Source organism: Octopus sinensis, linkage group LG6 (assembly GCF_006345805.1).
Source record: "Octopus sinensis linkage group LG6, ASM634580v1, whole genome shotgun sequence".
NCBI classification, from domain to species: domain Eukaryota; kingdom Metazoa; phylum Mollusca; class Cephalopoda; order Octopoda; family Octopodidae; genus Octopus; species Octopus sinensis.
In genome coordinates this window covers 72,235,680-72,258,265 of record NC_043002.1, presented here as the reverse complement: position 1 = coordinate 72,258,265, position 22,586 = coordinate 72,235,680, and the positions used below count along the sequence as shown (strand labels likewise).

General features: G+C 37.8%; 1 protein-coding gene across 1 annotated transcript; it reads right to left on the bottom strand.

Annotated features, from left to right (window-relative positions):
• Positions 1–10,286: 10,286 nt before the first annotated feature.
• LOC115213253 lies at positions 10,287–10,904 on the bottom strand. Its single transcript, XM_029782187.1, has one exon. The coding sequence runs from the start codon at positions 10,902–10,904 to the stop codon at positions 10,287–10,289; it is 618 nt and encodes a 205-aa protein (XP_029638047.1).
• Positions 10,905–22,586: the final 11,682 nt, after the last annotated feature.

Here is a 22,586-nt window from a genome sequence, read left to right as displayed (position 1 = left end):
TATATATATATATATATATAATATATATATATATACAGGGTACAGTGAATAAACTGTCGTCGAAATTATGCAAAAATGAAAATAACACTGGCATCTTATATATTTACAGATATCTTTACCAAAATTACATAAAATTACCTTGAAATACTAGAGTAAATTTACTCAATAAAAAATCACCACTGGCTTTAACCTCGGCAGCCAGACGACTTCGGAATCTCCTGCAACTATTCTGGAGGGTCTCCTTGTTTAAGTTGGTGAATGCTGTCATAATCCTTGCCTTCAGTTCATCTTTGGTGTCAGAAGGAGTTTTGTTTGTCTCTCGCTCAACTGCGCCCACATATAATAATGAAGTGGGTTGCAGTCAGGGGAGTTAATTGACAAGATGTTAAGGGTGATGTGGTCGTAGAAATTATCTGACAGCCATGACTGAGTTCTCCTGCATGTGTGGCAGGGTGCAGAGTCCAGTTGCCTGACATAGGGTCTTCCAGCAACCAACTGCTTGACCCAGGGTAGTACGACCTCCTCCAAGCACTTGATGCAGGCTTCTGTGTTGAGTGTGAGGCCATGTAGGGAGATGAATGAAAGCGTAACGTCGCCGTCACTTGTGATTACTGAAAGTCGTTTTTTTATATTTACTACGGATTGCTTGAAGCTAACTTTCTTCCTACACCTCGATCCTTGGATCTTACACACACACACGCACACACACATACATATATATTGTTGCCTGAGATACACTAGCACATTATCCTCACAAGCTCCCACCAGATGACGTATCTCCTTAAAAAAATATTTATATATAGTAACTTCGTGATTTGCTTAGAAGCGATGCTTCTTTATATATATATATATATATATATAATATATATATATATATATATAATATATATATATATATGTATATATATAAATTTATAATAAGGATAATATCGATATTATCAAGTGGCCAGCATGGGAATAAATACCATACAAAGATAATAATTGAACATTTAAGGGGGTTTTTAGAGTCGGGGTTTTGACTGCTATTTCGGCATGGTGGTATCTCTCAGATACCCTTATATATATATATATATATATATATATAAACAAATAAAACATATGCATATATATAAACATATATGTACGTACCTACCTCTACATGTATATATACACGCATATATGAATACAGGACACCAAAAAGACGTCGAACACAATGAGAAACGAAAACATAGACGCAAACCCAAGGAACTGGACATTTTTTTAAACAACAAAAAAATAGAGTACAGGACAATTAACACAAAGAAAAAACCCCTTTTTCAGTCGCTATGGTTTCATCTACTCTACGTTTCGAAGGTGAAAGCGAGACGTATCTTCGACAAGAAACTTTCCTTCCTGCGAAAAGCAAATCAATTAAAATTTTGAGATCTTTTTGCAGAGGGGTAAAAAATGGTAACAAAACAGGACAGTAACGACAGTACAAATTATAAACAGTAAAAGACAGGACAAGGAAAAACAAGATAAGAAGGGCTGTTAACGCGGAACGAAAAAAAGTATTACGAACGCGGATTTTTTTGTGAACGACGACGGACCAAAAAGAATTGCCGTCCATATATATATTATATATATATATATAATATATATATATATATATTATATATATATATATATATACATATACATATACATATACATATACATATATATATATTATGTACAGGCAAAAAAAAACATAAATAAAAACATAAACAGCGAGAAGCAAAAGAACATATACAGAGAATTTATTAGGTTGACGCTCAGTTTAACATGGAAAAATAGAGTTGTAGTGGTGGGGTGATTTTTCGAGCATGGCTCTTCGTCAGAAGGCAAATAATAGTCCGAGAAAAGCATGTTTGTGTGTGTGTGTGTGTGTGTGTGCGTGCACGCTCATTGGACAAACACAGATTCATACCTGTAGGAGGATGCTGTATATCAAAAATTTATATGTACACCTCACTTTCTATTAGAAAATTCTAGTTTAATGAGTGCATTATTAGTTGCTTTTTTTAAAAATAAACTAAAGATGCTACATTTTTCCAAACTGCAAAAATTTGCAGATAAAAGCAGAAAATTCAAGAAAACTTAAGCACCTTGTATGTAAAATCTATATGCTTGTATGCGGTCTTCATTCAAAATAAAATATTGGGTTGTCCGGAAAGTTCGTGTCGATTTTTAAAGGAAAGAAAAAGGTCAATAAATACTTGCCATTACATTTTTAATCAACCAAATATGAGCCATTTTGTTGCACAATGCGTCTCCATCTTACCTTCACCTTGAAAATACCCTCTTCCCAGAATTGAGGTGATTCCATGGCAAAGAATTCATCAAGGTATCTTTTTACGTCATCCAAGGAATTGAAATTTTTACCATTAAGACTATTCTGCAGAGACCTGAATAAGTGGAAATCCGAAGGAGCAATATCTGGTGAATATGGAGGGTGGGGTAACACATCCCAACCGAGCTGCAGCAATTTTTGTCTGGTTCCCAAAGCATCAAGTGCCGAAAATGAACTTTCTTATCTTCCATTTTAAAGGGTTACAGAATTAACACAGATTATAGGAACATAAACCTTCTTCCACGAAAAGATAGCTTAAACTGTGCTCTAAATGGAGGTGTAGTCAAATTCTATTTTATGGACTCAACCATGTTCTAAAATAAGTCGAAATGTAAGCTACTATAAATCGGCACGAACTTTCTGGACAACCCAAATATAATTTTATTCACAAGGTCGTTATAACATATTTCTTCATTCCTTCACTTGTTTCAGTCATTTGACTTCGGCTATGTTGGAGAACCGCCTTAAAGGACCCTAGGACTTACTCTTTGTAAGCCTAGTATTTTTTTTCTATCGGCCTTTTTTGCCTAACCGCAAAGTTACGGGAACATAAATACGCCAACATCGGTTGTCAAGCGATGGCAGGAGTACAAACACAGACACAGACACAGACACACACACACACAGACACACACACACACACACACTCACACACAGACAGACACACACACACACACACACACACATATACAACGGGCTTCTTTCAGTTTTCCATCAACCAAATTCACTCACAAGGCTTTGGTCAGCCCGAGGCTATAGTAAAGACATTTGCCCAAGGTCCCAGACAGTGAGACTGAACCTGGAACCATGTGGGTGGGAAGCAAGCTTCTTACCACACAACCACCCCTGCGCCTGTGTAGTAATGATTTTCTTTATCTTCATTTACTGGACTGCGGCCATGCTAGTGCACCACTTTGAAGGGCTTTAGTAGAACTAATCGACCACAGGACTTATTCTATGTAAGCCTAGTATTTATTCTATCATGCTCTTTTGCCGAACCGTTAACTTACTGAGACATAAACACACCAGCATCGGTTGTCAAGTGATGGCGGTGGGTGGGTGGACACACACACACACACACACACACACACACACACCACACATATAATATATATATACGATGGGATCCTTTCAGTTTCCGTCTAGCAAATCCACTCACAAAGCTTTGGTCTGTCCGAGGCTATAGTAGAAGACACTTGCCCAAGGTGCCACGCAGTGAGACTGAACCCGGAACTATGTGGTTGGGAAGAAAGCTTTTTACCACACAACCAGTTCTGCACCTGTATAGTAATGATTTCTTTTAATCTTCGTTTACTGGACTGCGACCATGCTGGAGCACCGCTTCGAAGGTTTTTTTTTTTAGTCGAACAATTCGACCCCAGTTCTTGCTTTTCTTTTTAATGTCTGGTCTTCATTCTATCGTCAGTTTCCCTGACCCTTAATTATGCAGCACTTAAAGAAAACAACACCAGTTGTCAAGCTGTCGTGGCGGTGAGACAAAGACATACACAAAAACATTGTCACTTACGCACGTATGCACAGGTACGCGTGTATATATACAACGAGTTTCCACACAGCTTCCGTCTAGCAAATTCACAAACAAGGCATTGGTCGGCCAGGGTCCAGGGTACTATGCAGTGATGTACCCTGGTTCAGGGTACTATGCAGCGATGCGGCACTTCCTTGAAGTGCTCAGTCGATTATATCGGTTCCGCGACGAGTTTTTCTTTCAAATCAGGTAGTTATTCTATTGTTCCTTTTGTCGAATCGGTAAGTCACAGGACGTAAACTAACCAACACCGGCTGTCGAGTGGGGAGAGGAGGACAAACTGAAAGACACGCAAGTACGCTGACACATTCATATGTGCGACTGGCTTCCATACAGTTTCTAGCTACCAAATTCATTCTCAAGGTATTGCTCAGCCCGAGACCATAACAGAAGATGCTTGACCAAGGTGCCACCCTGTGGGACTGAACCCGAAAACTAGTAGTTCCGAATAGAAATTCGCTAGCTATGTGTGTATGTGTGCGGGGGGATAAAGAGGCAGAGAGAGATAGGAAGAGAGAGAGAGGGAGAGTGAGTCTGTGAGAGATATTTGCATGTGAAGGTGATAACGTTACCCGTGCTAAAGATCCAACATTTCATAGATGTATTTGTGTGTATGTGTGTTTATGTGTGTGTGTATTTGTGTACGTGTGCGTGTGTCTGCATTTGTGTATGTGTGTGTATCTGTGTGCATGTGTTTGCGTATGCTTGTACGTGTGAGAGAGGAGTACTTGTGATAGTGGTTCGTATGTGGTGATGATTGTAATGCTGATTGTAGTTATAGATCCACTAGGTGGTTATAAGAGCGTGTGGGAGAATATGTTGCATGTGCCGAAGGAAACAAAGAAATGAAGTGATAACGGGAAAATGGAGCTAAATATAAAGATAGTAAGTAATTTCGGAATAAGAGAATAGTGGAATTAAAAATATGCAAAATATATTTTACGTAAGAATAGAAAATTTAAATTAAGGATTTTGGAATAATAGATCTAAGGAATGCAAGAATAAAAGATTTTTATAAAAATGACAAAGAAAAGTTGAAAGTGGGAAAGGGTGAAAGAATAGAGAATGTTCTGGAATGAATAAATGGTAGAAAACACTCAGAAAGAAGGATAGGAGAAAAGAATAGGAGAATAGGAGAGTGTAGATTAACGATGGGGTTTCAATGTGTGAATGGATAGAAAGTATGAAGAAATGTAGAATTATAGAATGAGAACTGCAATTTTGAGGATATATATTGTGGAAAAAAATAATAATTGAAATGAGGGGATGAAAGCAGTAAGAACTAAGGTTACAAAGGACCAAATAAATGAATAATAGAAAAGAATCAGAAAATGAGATGTGTGAAGAGAAGGAAAAATGCATTCGGAATAAAAAATTAACTGTTGAAGTTTTAACTAAATCGCTGAGAGAAACTACTCTAAAAGAGAGCTTTGTATTTGAAATACATAGACTTATGAGTCTCAGATTAGTAACTCAGTAAATTGTGAACCTCTATTTACTATGTTTATAATTTGGAATTAACTGGGATTATCCGTTAAATGAGTGATAAAAGTTCTTCTGTAAATAAAATCTGAAAACAAACAAGTAAGATCAGCTAGCTGAGACGTTTTTGAAAATAGAGGCCATAAAGAAGAGTAAGTGGATCCTGTCTGTTGCAACTGAAATTAACGGACAATTTTCAGTGTAACTTGATCACACTGGATCATATTCATTCAATAAAACTTAGAAGTTGTATATACATATACAACTAAATGTGATCAAGTTACACTGAAACTTGTCCGCTACTTTCAGTCGCAAAATCTACAGACAGGATCCACTTACAGTGGTCTAGCATATATATAAAAAAAAAAAAATCCGAAGATTTAAAAATTATATTACAATTAATAAGGGGAATGACCACTAAAATGGATTCCTATACGCTAGAAATAGACGTCAACTCACCTTACCACAAAGAGTTTGTTCTCAAGAAAAAGAAACCCAGCAAATGGGAAAACGTTTCTGTGTATAGTTCTCTGAAAGCCTTAGTGTCCAGTACTTTCACTCTAGTATAAAAGTTGAATGGTGGTGAAAGGAAAGAAAATGATTTGTTAATGGAATGCTGATGAAGCCTAGAATTGATGCACAAATCAGTAATTTAAAGTACAAAAATCGAATATTCTTGGAATTAGTATAAATATTCCAAACAGTCTCTTTAACTTTATGACAATGATCCGAGGTGTGTGTATATATATATATATATATATATATATATATATATATATATGTAAAAAAATACAAACTGGGACAAGAACGCAAAACATTTAGAAGACGATACAAAAAACACGGACGGGACATTCGAAGCCTTTAATCTTCAGTCAAGAACCGGATCATCCTCGCAATTTCGGCTGATTAATCTTGAGATTGCTCCATTCTGGCCAGCCCCAAGGAAAATCTAAGCTAAGCGCATTAGATTCCTTGGAAGAAAGCTTCGAATGTATACAAAACAAAGACGGAAAAACGGACGATGTTACATGAATATGAATACAAAAATACGTAAAAACAATAATGATAATAATAATAACAAAAACAGGACGTCACATGCAGGCGTTATATATATGTTTGTGTGTGTATGAATATATATATATATATCTATATATATATATATATATATATATATATATATATATATATATATATATATATATATATATATATATATATATATATAATATATATATATATATTATATATATATATATATATATATATATATATGCATATATACAGTCACGCACACACACACACACAACATATATATATATATAAACATACATGGTATGCCTCTGGATTTTATTTGTTCTATACTCTTTTTGATTTTCATATTAAGGACTCGATTGTCGCAGTTGATTTTAAAGAGACACACAGAGGTACGCAGGTGATACAACCCGTCTTTCCTCATTAAATTTCGCAAAGAAGTGCTTGTAGATGAAATGTTACTCTAATGTCATGAACAATGAGCCCGTAATAAAACAAAACAAGAATTTAAGAGGCGACATGACTATTTATTCTTATTCATCGACAGCCTGACAAAATTACGAAACATATTTAATAAAGTTACAGTTCTACATCATGAACAACGCGTAAGCCTAGTAACAATACCAAACACAGCACGTTGTCTGACAATCTTTTATGGCAACCATTCATATATATAGCATCTGTAAGTTTTTCTTCAGCAAGACAAGTGAAAAAATTTCCTTTCCGATCATCTGCTGCGCTGTGTCAGGATACAGTGCTGCTCTTTATATGTCGGCTGAAGTTTAACAAATTTCTCATGGCAAACACACACACACTTACACACATACACACACAATCACACACACACACACACACACCACACACACACACACCACACACACACACACACACACACACACACACACAAGGTATGAATAATGGTCATTACATATTTTTCTTTACTGAGGTAAATTTGGCTTACAGCTGTTTCCAATAGTCATCACCGGTACGTTACCTATAGGCTTACTCAATTGGTAAATTGATTAGTTGAGAAAAACAGCCTCATCAGAGTCATTTCTCGTTATATGTGCATATCGACACACACACACACACACACACACACACACACACACACACACACACACACACACAAACACACACACAACGAGGTCTGATCAATAGATATCCGGACTGTTGCTATAGCACGCAGAAAAAAACCGCTTGACACAGATTGACCTTGAACTCTGCTGTGCATGCGCACTAAGTTTTAACGATCTCGTTCACTTTCGCTGTATACGGCAGTGCTTAGAAGGAAGGTATGTAGTGTGTGATCGTTGCATTGACTATGAGAGAGAAAGTAATCATGGCGACACCTGCTCGGAGGCCTACGAAAAATTGCAGAAAGTGTATGGAGAGGAGCATATTATGAGCCGCATACAAGTGTACAAGTGGTTCAGACGTTTCCAAGATGGCAGAAAAAATGTCGATAGTGACGAACCTTCTGGAAAGCAGAAACCAGTAGAATTGAGAAAAACATCGCAGATGGGCGTGCAGCTGTGAGGAGAATCGTCGAATCACCTTCCGTAAGTTATCAGAGGATGTACAGATTAGTTGCTATTCAGTTCAGTCCATTACCACTGAAGATTTGGGTATGAGACGCGTGGCTGTCAGGTTTGCACCAAAACTGCTTTCAGCTGACCAAAAAGACGCTCAGGTTTCAGTTGCACAAGATCTCTTTCATTGTGCCGAGAACGATGAAAACTTTTTGAAAACTGTGCGTAAGCTTCTGAGCAGGTATCGCCAACCTTTTGCCAAAATTGAATGCAGATTCTCTGCTCAACTTTCTCTGTCATGTTCGATACGACGATCCCAGGCTACACATCTTCCTTCCAAGTACTACTATAAACAGCGGAAGTGAGTTAGGACATCAAAACTTAGTGCGCATGCACAACAGAGTTAAAGGTCAATCTATGTCAAGTGGCTTTACTCTGAGTACTTTAGCTTCGTTACTATGAGAAGAGTCCGGATATTGGGTTGGCAACTAAGTTCCGGCCGTTTTTTAAATTTTGGCATCTATTTTTTTTAGAGAATTCTATTTTTGAATCATTTTGGAATCTATTTTTTTTTCTAGTTACTTTAAGTTAAGTTTTGTTTATTTTCAGATAATTAAAACGGAATGTCAAGTTAAGAAAAACGAGCATTTTCGATACCTCCTTCTTTTTGCTTTTAATCAAGGTTCTAAGGCCGCAAATGCTGCTCGCAACATTTGTGCTGTGTATGGAGAGGGTGCGACAACTGAAAGAACCGCTCGTGATTGGTATGCCAAGTTCAAAATGGAAATTTTGACTTCAAAGACGCTCCTCTTTCTGGCCGTCCAGTTGAGTTCGATGAAGAGCGATTAAACCTATATGTTTGTATGTATGTATATATATATATATATATATATATCACCGTGACCGACCAGACTATCAGATGTTGCTACACATCGCTGGTCACAATGCGCTTCGCATTATTTCAGCCTTCAAATGATGCCACCCCGCTGGCTAAGCGAGCAGGCCAACAGAAGAAAGAGTGAGAGAAATTTTTGACGAAAGAGTACAGCAGGGATCGCCACCACCTCCTACAGGAGCCTCGTGGAGCTTTAGGTGTTTTCGCTCAATAAACACACTCACAACGCCCGGACTGGGAATCGAAACCGCGATCCTCCGACCGCGAGTCCGCTGCCCTAACCACTGGGCCATATATATATATATAATATATATATATATATATATATATCTATATATATATATATATATGTGTGTGTGTGTTGTGTGTGTGTGTGTGTGTGTGTGTGTGTGTGGTGTGTGTGTGTGTATGCATGTATATATATATACGTTGTCTGATCAATAAGTATTGGGTTGGCAACTAAGTTACCGCCGGTTTTTTAAATTTAAATTTATTAAAAGGTTTAATAAAAAAAATAACAGCTAATTAATCGATAACGTATTCACCTTTGTTGTTTACAACTTATTCTCAACGTTCAGCAAGATTTTCAATACCTTGTTGGTAGAAACCCCCCGATTTCGTCTTGAAAACTTGATCTAACCAAGCTCCCAATTCTGCATCAGTATTGAACGAAACTCCGCGCATAGCATTTGAAAGATCGAAAGAGGTGGAAATCCGTTGGTGCCATATCAGAAGAGTGCGGCGGGTGTGGCAGCATTTCCCAGCCATGCGTTTGAATAGCTTTCTTGGTCATATTGGCAAAATGAGGGCGGGCGTTGTCGTGCAGCTGAAGAACTCCATGCTGCCGATTAGGTCTTTTCTCTTGAATAGCCGTGATGAATCGTTCCATCTGTTGAACATAGAGTTCTGTGTTGACCGTTTGGTTCCGTTCAAGCGATTCGTTATATATATATATATATATATATATATATATATATATATATATATATATATATATATATGTATCTATGTATATATATATGTGTGTGTGTGTGTTTGTGGGTGTGTGCATGTGTGTAAATGATGATGATGATCTTGACAGATGATAGCCGTCCCATCAACATACACATCATACCCCATCACACAGCACAATCCCTCCGTCGATGTGTTCTCAGATGACTTTAAGACCAGCTGCTCACTGACAGAGTTCAAAACACAAATAACAGCTATTATTCAAGTTTCTTTTACATCTTTGCCCTTTGGAATTTGATTCTGAAGGAACATTTTGTGAACTAGCTTATGTCTTTTAAGCTTAGATAGTGTCCTAGAAGTTTTCTGACATATAATACAAGTTGCAAGAGGCGGTTGGGGGTATTTCGATTTTCATGTGACTTCATGATTCACGTATCCTGCTTTTGACAACAGAACACGATCGCACACAATACAAATCCAATATTCACTGTTTATTTAGTTCCAATTGTTCCTTTTAAGTTCAGAGTGCTGAATAATCTTTTCTACATAGACGTTGCAACCACTCCCAACAGCACCTCTCCAGAGCATCAGTTTCCCAACAGCACCTCTCCAGAGCACCAGTTTCCCAACTGCACCGATCCAGAGCATCAGTTTCCAAACCGTACCTCTCCAGAGCATCAGTTTTCCAACAGCACCTCTCCAGAGCACCAGTTTCCCAACAGCACCTCTCCAGAGCATCAGTTTCCCAACTGCACCGATCCAGAGCATCAGTTTCCAAACCGCACCTCTGCAGAGCATCAGTTTCCCAACAGCACCTCTCCAGAGCACCAGTTTCCCAACAGCACCTCTCCAGAGCACCAGTTTCCCAACTGCACCGATCCAGAGCATCAGTTTCCAAACCGCACCTCTGCAGAGCATCAGTTTCCCAACAGCACCTCTCCAGAGCATCAGTTTCCCAACAGCACCTCTCCAGAGCATCAGTTTACCAACAGCACCTCTCCAGAGCATCAGTTTCCCAACAGCACCTCTCCAGAGCACCAGTTTCCCAACAGCACCTCTCCAGAGCATCAGTTTACTAACAGCACCGATCCAGAGCATCAGTTTCCCAACCATTTTTGTTCATAGCTAGTTTCTTCAGATTTTCCTTCACACAGTCTTCATATATATAGCATCTATAAGTATTTTTTCTTCTACAAGACCAGAAAAATTATTTCTCCTCCGATCAGTTGCTGGATCTCTTGAAGATACTGTACTGCTCCTCATATAGCGGCAGAAGTTTAACGAGTTTTCTCAATACCAGTTGTGAAACGATAGTGGTGGTGGTGGACAAACACAACATAAACAGGCCTCTTCACAGTTTTGTCTACCACATTCTCTTAATAAGGTACTGGTTGGTCAGGGATTATAGTAGAAGACACTCATCCAAGGTGTCACACAGTGGAACTGAACCCCAAACCATGTAGTTGCTAAGCAGACTTCTTAGCTACAAACACACCTAATTTATTACAACTGTTCATCATGATTGCCAATCTAACTAACATCACGTGCAGATTTATTCTCGAACCGCGATTCATATCAACACTAGACAAATGCGTCCCTCATACAAAAGAAAATGAAAAACAATAGAAATAGGAAAGTAAATATTCAGCCAAAGGTTATAAAAAAATTTAGTGCTTTGGATCTGGTCTACAAAACGGGCGAAAATGGAGAATACAGAGCCTGACATCTCCAGAAACAAATAAGCCATTATCTGACTAATATAATCCTTTGTACTCGACACATGGCTTCAAATTTGTGGGGAGGGGACTAGTCGATTACATCAACTCCAGTGTTTCACTAGTACTTAATTTATCGACCCCGAAAAAATGAAAGGCAAATTCGACCTTGGCGGAATTTGAACTTAGAACGTAGAGACGGGCAAAATACCGCTAAGCATTTCGTCCTGTGTGCTAACGATTCTTATTTCTTTATTGCCCACAAGGGCTAAACATAGATGGGACAAACAAGGACAGACAAAGGGATTAAGTAGATTATATCGAACCCGGTGCGTAACTGGTACTTAATTTATCGACCCCGAAAGGATGAAAGGCAAAGTCGACCGTGGCGGAATTTGAACTCAGAACGTAATGGCAGACGAAATACCTATTTCTTCACTACCCACAAAGGGCTAAACACAGAGAGGATAAACAAGGACAGACAAAGGGATTAAGTCGATTATATAGACCCCAGTGCGTAAATGGTGCTTAATTTATCGACCCTGAAGGCGGCAAGCTCGCAGAAACGTTAGCACGCCGGGCGAAATGCTTCGCGGTTTTTCGTCTGCCGTTACGTTCTAAGTTCAAATTCCGCCGAGGTCGACTTTGCCTTTCATCCTTTCGGGGTCTATAAATTAAGTACCAGTTACGCACTGGGGTCGATATAATCGACTTAATCCGTTTGTCTGTCCTTGTTTGTCCTCTCTGTGTTTAGCCCCTTGTGGGTAGTAAAGAAATAGGTACTTAATTTATCAACCCCGAAAGGATGACAGGCAAAGTCGACCTCGGCGAAATTTGAACTCAGAACCTAACGGTAGACGAAATACCTATTTCTTTACTACCCACAAGGGGCTAAACACAGAGAGAACATACAAGGGTAAACAAACGGATTAAATCGATTATATCGACCCCAGTGCGTAACTGGTACTTAATTTATCGACCCCGAAAGGATGAAAGGCAAAGTCGACCTCGGCGGAATTTGAACTCAGAACGTAACGGCAGACGAAATATGGCTACGCATTTCACCCGGCGTGCTAACGTTTCTGCCAGCTTGCCGTCTTGTATCTGACAAATATAATAGAAAGTTAACTAAAGACCGTACTTCACTTCTCAAGTTTCACAAATGTATGGGAAAAAGCATGGACGCGAGAGGAATATGTTTCTATTCAGCATGCATATTTTACAGCTACACCCCACTCGCAAATGGAAAGTACGACAATAATCTATTATATGATATGGATGGGGAAAATATAACAGATCTGAACGTAATGTTTGACGCAATATATTAGTTAATTTAAGTAAACACATTTCCAAACTCAGAACAACTAAAAGAAATGATAAATAATGAAACACAAGTAACACACACAAAATTAACAAAACTAAAACACTGAAAGTCGCAAATCACGAAAATAGATCTAAAACATGCCAAACGAACAAAATAATTAATAAATAAAACGAAACTAAACTCTAGATCACTTATACAACACTGGTCATCAAAACCTGAACAAAACAAAATATATATAGAAATGATTATGAAGATTTAAGAATAGGAAACTCTCTAAGAGGAAATAAAAAAAAATTTAAAATAATAACTGGTCTTCTTATATAAGCATTACAAAAGTATATTCCAAGGATATTCACCGATAAAATCATGACAGAAATAAAAAAATTAAACCAGCTTGGAATATTCCTCTTACAATGGAGATGGAATTCATCTTATGTATTATAATGGTTATCTGCAGATTTGTTTGTCATTTGCCCATGATAAATATAATGTATCTACTTAGGGTGCTACTAATTGCTAATATTTCCATGATCTTTAAGGCGGCTAGTTAGCAGAATCGTTAGCACGCCGGACAAATGCTTAGCGTCATTTCGTCCGTCTTTACATTCTGAGTTCGAAGTCAGCTTTGACTTTCATTCTTTTGGGGTCAATAAAATGAAAAAATACCAGCCTATCACTGGGTTCGATGCACTCCATTTACATCCCTCCCCTATATTTGCTGGCTTTGTGCAAAAATTTGAAACCACTATGTCCATTTTCCATGCGTGTTTGTGTGTGACACTTCAAATATTTTCTGTGAGTTAATCTGTGATCAGACCTATTTTTTTTTATAGTCTTCGATTATTGCTTTTTCTGATCAGTAATTGATCTTTACAGACATATTCCTTATGCTTATCTAAAAGCATGTTTTTTTCCAGATGATAATCTAATCTCTGCAATATATTTGTAGTTATTAAAGCTCGAAACTCGGCTGCCTTAATTTCGGGACGCCCTGTATATATATATATATATAATATATAATATATATATATATATATATATATATATATATATATAGCGCCCTTGCCAGAGCACGGTCCGTGGACCGTGTATCTGCTCTCTCTCTCCCCGAACCCGCCCTGTAGTCTCCCGCCTCCCTTTTCCCCTCACTACCACCCCACGACCCTACGTCTCCAACGCACCATTCTTCGAGCTTTCCGTCATCTCCAGTCCGACCCGTTCCACTTCACACCTCTTCCCTAACCGACCCCTCCCCTTTTCAAACGAGCCCACAACCTTCGAGACCTTTTGGTCCATAGCTCCTTCCCTGACCCTACCTCCCCCCATCTCGTTTCCCCTGCTCCCGCCCACGTTGCCGCACTTGCCCTTACCTCTCCACACCACCCCGCCTCACTAGCACCCACCATCGACCCTATCCCATCATCCACTCCTTCACCTGCACCTCCAGCAATATTATCTATTGCATCTCTTGCTCTCTCTGCAATTCCTTGTACATCGGACAAACGGGACGCCGCTTGGCTGACCGGTTCGCGGAACACCTTCGTGACATCCACCTTGCGAACGACACACCGGTCTCACGCCATTTCCGCTCCACCGGTCACTCCTTGCAACACCTATCTGTGTTCGGTTTGTCCTTACACAGAGGCCATCCGGATTCCCGTTTGCGCCGTGAACAGGAATTAATCTCTCTTCGCTCTTATACGCCATTTGGTCTCAACTCTCCCCCCCTCCTCATCTAACCCCCTCTCTCCCCTCCTCACCTATCCTTTCTCCCCCCGACCCCTACTTCTTCAGTCCTTCCTTCATCCTTTCCACCCCTACTCCCCTTCCCTTCTTCCCTCTTTCTCCCTCCCTCTTCCCCTTCCCTCTGCTCCCTCCTCCCTCCTCTCCCCTTCTCCTCTCTTCTCCCTCTCTCCCTCTTTCCTTCTCCTCCTCCTTCAATCCCCCTCGTCCCCTTCCTTCTCTCCCGCCATCCTCTCCTCTTCCCCCTTCTCCTCCCCCCTCTCTTCCCCTCCCCTTCTCTCTCTCTCTCCCCCCCTCCCCCCTCCCCCTCTTCTCCTCACTACACCACATGACTTTACACATCACATCACATATGATGTGCCATACTAATACACCCACACCAACTAATACATACTAATACGTACTAATACATACTAGTACATACTAATACTTACACCAACCCTATACATACACACGTCCAGACCCCGCATACGCACTTATACTCTCTCACACACACACACACACACCTATACATACCAATACGTACTAATACATACTAATACATACTACTACATACACCACCCCATACATACGCACGTCCAGACCAATCCTACGCACTAATACCTCTCTCACACCCACACACACACACACACACACCCTTATACATACTAATACATACACACCAACCCTATACATACACACATCCAGACCCCTCCCGCACTTTTAGCTGGTCCCTCAACCCTTTTATCAACCCTATTATCTCCCCTTATTTCGCTCTCGCGTCTCATGTTTGATCTTTGACCTCTGGCCGAAATCAGATCGCCATGTTGATTCGTTAGCTACTGCACGCATTTTTTTTCTCTCCTTCTTTCTTGTTGTTTTTCTCCTCTCTGTGTATCTTTCTGTTGAAGAGCGTAGGCTCGAAACGTTAAAGACTTGTTTTATTTATATTTCCTGAGCGCCATACTAATACAATTGTTCGTTTGTTTTCCATCTGCCTTCGTCTTTTGTTTATTTTCATAAAGCTTCCCGTTATAATATATATATATATATATATATATATATTTATAATATTTATAAATATTTATATATATATATATATATATATAATATATATATATTTATAATATTTATAAATATATATATATATTTATAAATATTTTTAAATATCGATATTAATCAAGTGCCAGTATGGGAAAAAATACCGTACAAAGGTAATAATTTTTTACAACTAAAAATAAGGGTATCTAAGAGACACCACCATGCCGAAATAGCAGTCAAAACCCTGACTTTAAAAACCACGTTAAATGTTCATGTCGTACCATGAGATAAGACAGAGGGACAAAATAGACTAGCAAAAAGTATTATTGAATAATTCAAGATCCAGGATTTCTGGTTTTGCTTTAAATAAGCTTTACCGTCATCGACTGAATATATCAGGAGCACATAAATACAGATATATATATATGCAGAACAAACGATAAACTTACATATACGAACGTCCATACATACATATATATGCACGTATGCACAAGGCCAGTTAAATTGCCCGCCAAAACACCTCATAAGCACGATATGTTCAAAATAAACACCGCAGTGAATATAATGACGAATTACATAAATTTATAAAATTTATATTCACTGCGGTGTTTATTTTGACCATATCGTGCTTATGAGGTGTTTTGGCGGGCAATTTAACTGGCCTTGTGCATACGTGCATATATATGTATGTATGGACGTTCGTATATGTAAGTATATCGTTTGTCCTGCATATATATATCTGTATTTATGTGCTCCTGATATATTCAGTCGATGACGGTAAAGCTTATTTAAAGCAAAACCAGAAATCCTGGATCTTGAATTATTCAATAATATTTTTTGCTAGCCTATTTTGTCCCTCTGTCTTATCTCATGGTACGACATGAACATTTAACGTGGTTTTTAAAGTCAGGATTTTGACTGCTATTTCGGCATGGTGGTGTCTCTTAGATACCCTTATTTTTAGTTATATATATATATATATATATATTATATATATATATATTATATATATATATATATATATATATATAATATATATATACACATACACTCCCTCATACATACATACATACATACATACATACATACATACATACATACATACATACATACATACAAATGTATACGTTTGTGTGTGTGATTGGATTCTCAGTTTCTGCCAGCCAAATTCACTCACAAGGCATTTGTTAGTTCACGATTATATTAAAAAACACTTGCCCAAGGTTACACGCAGGGAAACTGAACCTAGAACCAGGTGGTTGCAAAAGACCTTTGCGGATCTTAGTCGTTCTTCTAGTTCGAATACGTTTTTGTTGTCTTCTGTTTCTGATGTATTTGTCTCTCCTTCTTTTTATTCTCCTTTTAATTATGTTGTTCCGTTGTTGATTTCATTAAGGATTGGGAGATGTTTTGCTTTATATATCTTTCTCTGCGATTGTTTCCCATGTTATTTACTTCGCTTTGCATATTCCTGTAAGAGTAGATCTTAGAGTAATCAGCTACTATGGTTGTGGTTATTTTGTTTAACCTGGTTATATTGATATTCGTATCCTCCTCTCAGAAGCTACGAAAAACATATAATGAAGCGAAATACAATAAGTAACTGCAGGATCTGTAGAAGGATTAATCACATTTTTTCCTGCCTGCCTGCTTTTGATCAAAAGCGAATAAACATACAGACCTCGCAGAGTTGTAGTTTACATACACCAGAAATTATTCAAGTAGTATGATATGAAGTATCAACAGAAAAGAAAAGGTATAAGCATGTACTAAAAAATGTGATCATGTTCTGAGACATGCCAATACATGGGGACATTTTGAGGATGGTGTAATAGGAACAATAATAATAATAATAATAATACCACTAGTGTTACGTGATATATTTGAAAATGAAAATACTGGAGGAGACATAATATATACCGGGGTTTATCGATGCAAAGGAAAATAACTACAAAAACTGTATAAAAAGTAAAAACGACTTGTAAAACAAATTGCATCTGCATGGAAAACAAGAACGATAAAAATATTGCACCAGCTATCACAACAAGAAAAATATCGCATCCGTATGAACAACATCGAATATTGCATAAAAACTTTTTTAAAAAACCTGAAAACTACATCGAAGAATTAAGAAAGAATTGATGACCAGCATGGAAAGTATTCGATAGAAAATTGAAGCTATAATGTAGGGAAACTTTACAAAAAAGAAGGTTGGATAATATAGAAATGATTTTAAAGAATGGAGAACAATGGATAATGCACAGAGGAGATTTTGAAGAATAAAAATAAGAGAAGAGGAAGAAAAAAAAGGGAGAAGAAATATATTCTAAGGTTGCACGAAAGTTGTTTCGTTGCGTGCTTCTACAGGTTGTCTCAAAGTATAGGATTTACTTGATACAGAACGAAACTGGTATAACCGTTCACGTTGTATTTCAAATGAGCATAAACTCACTAATTATCTTAATAGCAGCTTATCGGAGTCGTGCAGATGTATAGTTTAGAAACTAATTGGTGATTAATTGCGATCAGGGATTTCATTAACGGGTATGGTTTCTGAACAATGGATATAGAAGAAGGACGGGGGAAGAACAAAACTGCGTGAATAGATTACGCGATAGAGGATAGCTTGAAAGAGAGACTGACATACATAGATACACACGCACACACACACACACACACACACACACACACACACACACACACACACACACACAACACACCACACACACACACACACACATACACTCCCACACACACATACGTACAAGCATCTCTCACTCTGTGTGTATATATATATATACACACATATATACGTACATGTGCACATACATTCATATGAATATAAACATGTATGCTTATATATATATACATATATATACACATACATATATACATATTGTACATATATATATTATATATATATATATATATATATAATATATATATATATACATATATATACACATACATATACATATTGTACATATATATATATATATATATATATTATATATATATATATATATAATATATATATATACATATATATATACGCATACATATATACATATGTACATATATATACATATACATATATATACATATATATATATATACATACAAGCACATACGCACACACACATAGACATACACACAGATACTCACACACACACATATATACATACACACATACATATACATATATATATTGATAGATAAGTTGTGAGAGAGTGAGAATGGAAAAGAGAGGCTGAAAGACTGTCGTTGCAAAACTCTTACTTTAATAGAATATTAATAACGGAGGACTAGTTCATTTGCTAATTGCTAATGCCAGTGCCATTGTAAAAAAAAAAAACAGAAAATGTGTTTAAGCAAATTACTTCATTACATTGATGTCTCCGTGAAACCAGGAATCTATTAAGGATATGTTTCTATAGAAATGCAAGACAAAAAAAAAAGAGAAAAAAGAGTAAAAAAATGTAAATATTCATTAGAATAAAATGTAATTAACTGAAGAGAAAAATATGCTGTTTGTAGACATCAAATCTGGCAACAACTGTCCAGAGTCAAATTCGAACGTTCATGCAAATTCGCTGTTGCTGTTGATGCTGTCCTCTTCTTCTTCTTCTTCTTCTTCTTCTTCTTCCAATCAGGACTCACGCCATTAGCCACAAAGAATAATCTCCAATTCGAGCCTACTCTAAACTACTAAGAATGCGTGTGGCAACTTGAAGATCCACCCACTGCACGCGATAGACTGGCGGTTGCACGGGCGCAGAAGCTACGTAGTTATCCTCATTCCGTAAACGGTGGCTTTTAACGGGTGGAGAGCTGAACCATCCTGGGGTACAGAGGATTCGCAATCTAGACTAGAGTCTCAAAGTTTACCACACCATATTGGGTTACACCATGGTTCCTCTGCTTTGTGGCAGAAGTAGGAAGAAAGTGTGAGAGAAAGTTGTAGTGAAAGAGTACAGCGGGGTTCACCCCCTCCCACCGGAGCCAATAAACACTCACAATACTCGGTCTGGGAATCGAAACCACGTTCTTACGACCGTGAGTCTGCTGCCCTAACCACTGGGCCATTGCGCCCTCTTGCTGTTTTTGTTTAAGTCCAGGTTAGCTATGTTTGAGTAAATTCCGAAATCCTAGGAAAGTGATGATGGCCTGCTTCGTAATTATACGAAAGGGAGAGAGAGATATTGAGAGAGAGAGAGAGAGAGAGAAAGAGAGAGATGGAGAAGGAGAAAGAGAGAGAGAGAGAGAAATAGAGACAGAGTGACACACAGCCAGAGCAGACAGACAGAGTAAGAGAATGAAGGAGGGGAGAAGGTTGAGGAAGTTTTATTGTACGTATGAAGTAACGGATCTGACATTTTGAATACTTAACCATACCTATGTTCCCGCTATGACCATTTCCTTTTATTTCCAATCCTAGTATTCCTCGGATTACATTATCCAATATGCCACCCCATATTTCTCATTATGAACGTTAAGTCGTTTCTTTACTGAGAAGAGTTTGGCTGTTATTTTTAGTAAGTTGATCGACCAGATCATGGCCGGGTGGTGGTGGTTATGGTGGTTAAGTTTTAAGTTTCTTTCGATACACATTGAACGATTTTCAGTCTGATAATGGTACGGAGAGAAAAGCCGACAAGAACAGGGAACAGAGAACAGAGTGCCTCAATACGGTTTAAATAATCGTTTTTAATTGTTCTGATTTACTCCTATTGGTTGCTAACATTATTGTCAAAGACGCATCCATTTCATAGTTGACGACGGTGGTGGTAAAGACAACGGCATTACTCATCCACTGGTAATTTATGAATAGCTAGCTGTGTGGTAGGAAGCTTGCTTCTCAATCACATGATTCCGAGTTCAGTCCCACGGCGTGGCACCTTGGGCAAATGTCTTCTAGTACAGCCCCGGGCCGACCAAAAACTTGTAAGTGGATGTGGTAGGTGAAATCAGAAAGAAGTCCGTCGTATTACACGCACGCGTGTAATACGTTTGCATAGACACACACGCACACATAGATATCCATCTATACCTACATACTTATTCTTTGTTTTCTACATGTACAAGTAATGTCTCGTAGCCTAGTGGACCATGACTTTAGAAAGAGTTGATTAAGCATTACTTTACCAGAGATGTCAAACGAACCAGGTTTAGGATAGGAAACTAACAAAAAATAATTCCTTTAATTACTCACCACTTTCTTCACAAGCAACAATAAACTATACAAGCAAATATTTACAACAAAGACAACTAAGTTAAATGAATTTGATAGTCTGTATCGTTTGATAATTAATCTCAAATTAATTTTTAGCTAGTTACAAATGTTATTATATCATCAGTCAAACTAATTGAGTTAACAGATCTAACCAGTGAAACTGTTCTTTCACTTCAACTAGAAAATGAAATTGTACAATACCTGTAAAATGACACTTGATTTATAAATCAAAGTTAATTCAATATGACATGGTAATTTCACTTTTGCGACTACGACAACACCGTATAATCGCATAATTGATTTTTTATACATTTTTGTTTTAAAATATGCAGTTGACATTTCTGTTTTACGAAAGCAAAAATTTGTTGTCCTACAACAGAAAACTCATTTACGAAAATGTTAACAACTTGGTCAGGTCATTTGAATTCAATTTGTCCCCTACTGCTAATATGTAGGCAACGTTTTACATGGTGGAGAAAGATTTTAGCTCTTTTGATCGCTGACGATATCATGTAGGTAGCAGTCTACCTGTTAAAGAAACTTGTCAATTTAGATAAAATATGGTTGTAACTGAAATTGAACGGTTGTTCTGAATCCGTCTCTTGTTTACTTTACAGGTTTCAACAAACATAAATATGTAAACAGGGTCATGTCTTTAGTATTGCATTATATCTTAATAAATGGAAGTTCACATATATCAGGAGCTGAAACATAAATCTGGTTATCAGAAAAAAGATTAATAAAGTATAGCCAACGCAGATGTCATTTTTAAATATTTTCTTTTTACTTAATACCGACAACCTAAAGTATGTAAGTGGTACAAGACTCTAAACAGAAGTTATCAGCGATGGAAGATTTTAATTAAACGATTTTAATTTAAAGAAAACAATTGATTGAAACTACACTTCAAACATATTATCGTTTAGATTTGAAAGTAACAATTACATTTTGGTTCATCAGAACACTAATGAAGATCTAATTTTAATACAATGATTCAAAGGCAGACATCGTTAATAGTTATTCTGTTAACTTCTGATGAAGATTTTTTCTTTGGTCTTTCAAAATTGGCGCGGCCATGGCTGAGCTATTTAGAAGTTTGTTTTGAAACAATTTAGCTTCGGATTGAAGACCATTAACATATAGATAAGGAAAGTGTCTTCTAGAGCTTAAAACTGTATTCTGCTCTAGCTTTGAGCTGACATGTTCAGGTCTTCCATGTTCTAGCTCAGCATCTTCCTCCGCGTCTTCTGTTATCTCCTAAGGCTGACATATTCAGAACCTTCTTGTCCTTTACTATAGTCTAAGGCTGACGCGCATGCACGCACGCGCGCTCGCACACACACACACATATACGTACACACACACACTGATGTATTACTCTTTTACCTGTTACAGTCATTTGACTGTGGCCATGCTGGAGCATCGCCTTTAGTCTAGCATATTTCCCCAGTAATTATTCTTTGTAAACCTAGTACTTATTCTATCGGTCTCTTTTGCCGAACCGCTAAGTTACGGGGACGTAAACACACCAGAATCGGTTGTCAAGCGATGTTGGGGGGACAAACACAGACACACAAACATACAGCCCCCCCATATATATATATATATAATATATATATATATATACATTCGACGGGCTTCTTTCAGTTTCTGTCTACCAAATCCACTCACAAGGCTTTGGTTGGCCCGAGGCTATAGTAGAAGACACTTGCCAAAGGTGCCACGGAGTAGGACTGAACCCGGTACCATGTGGTTCATAA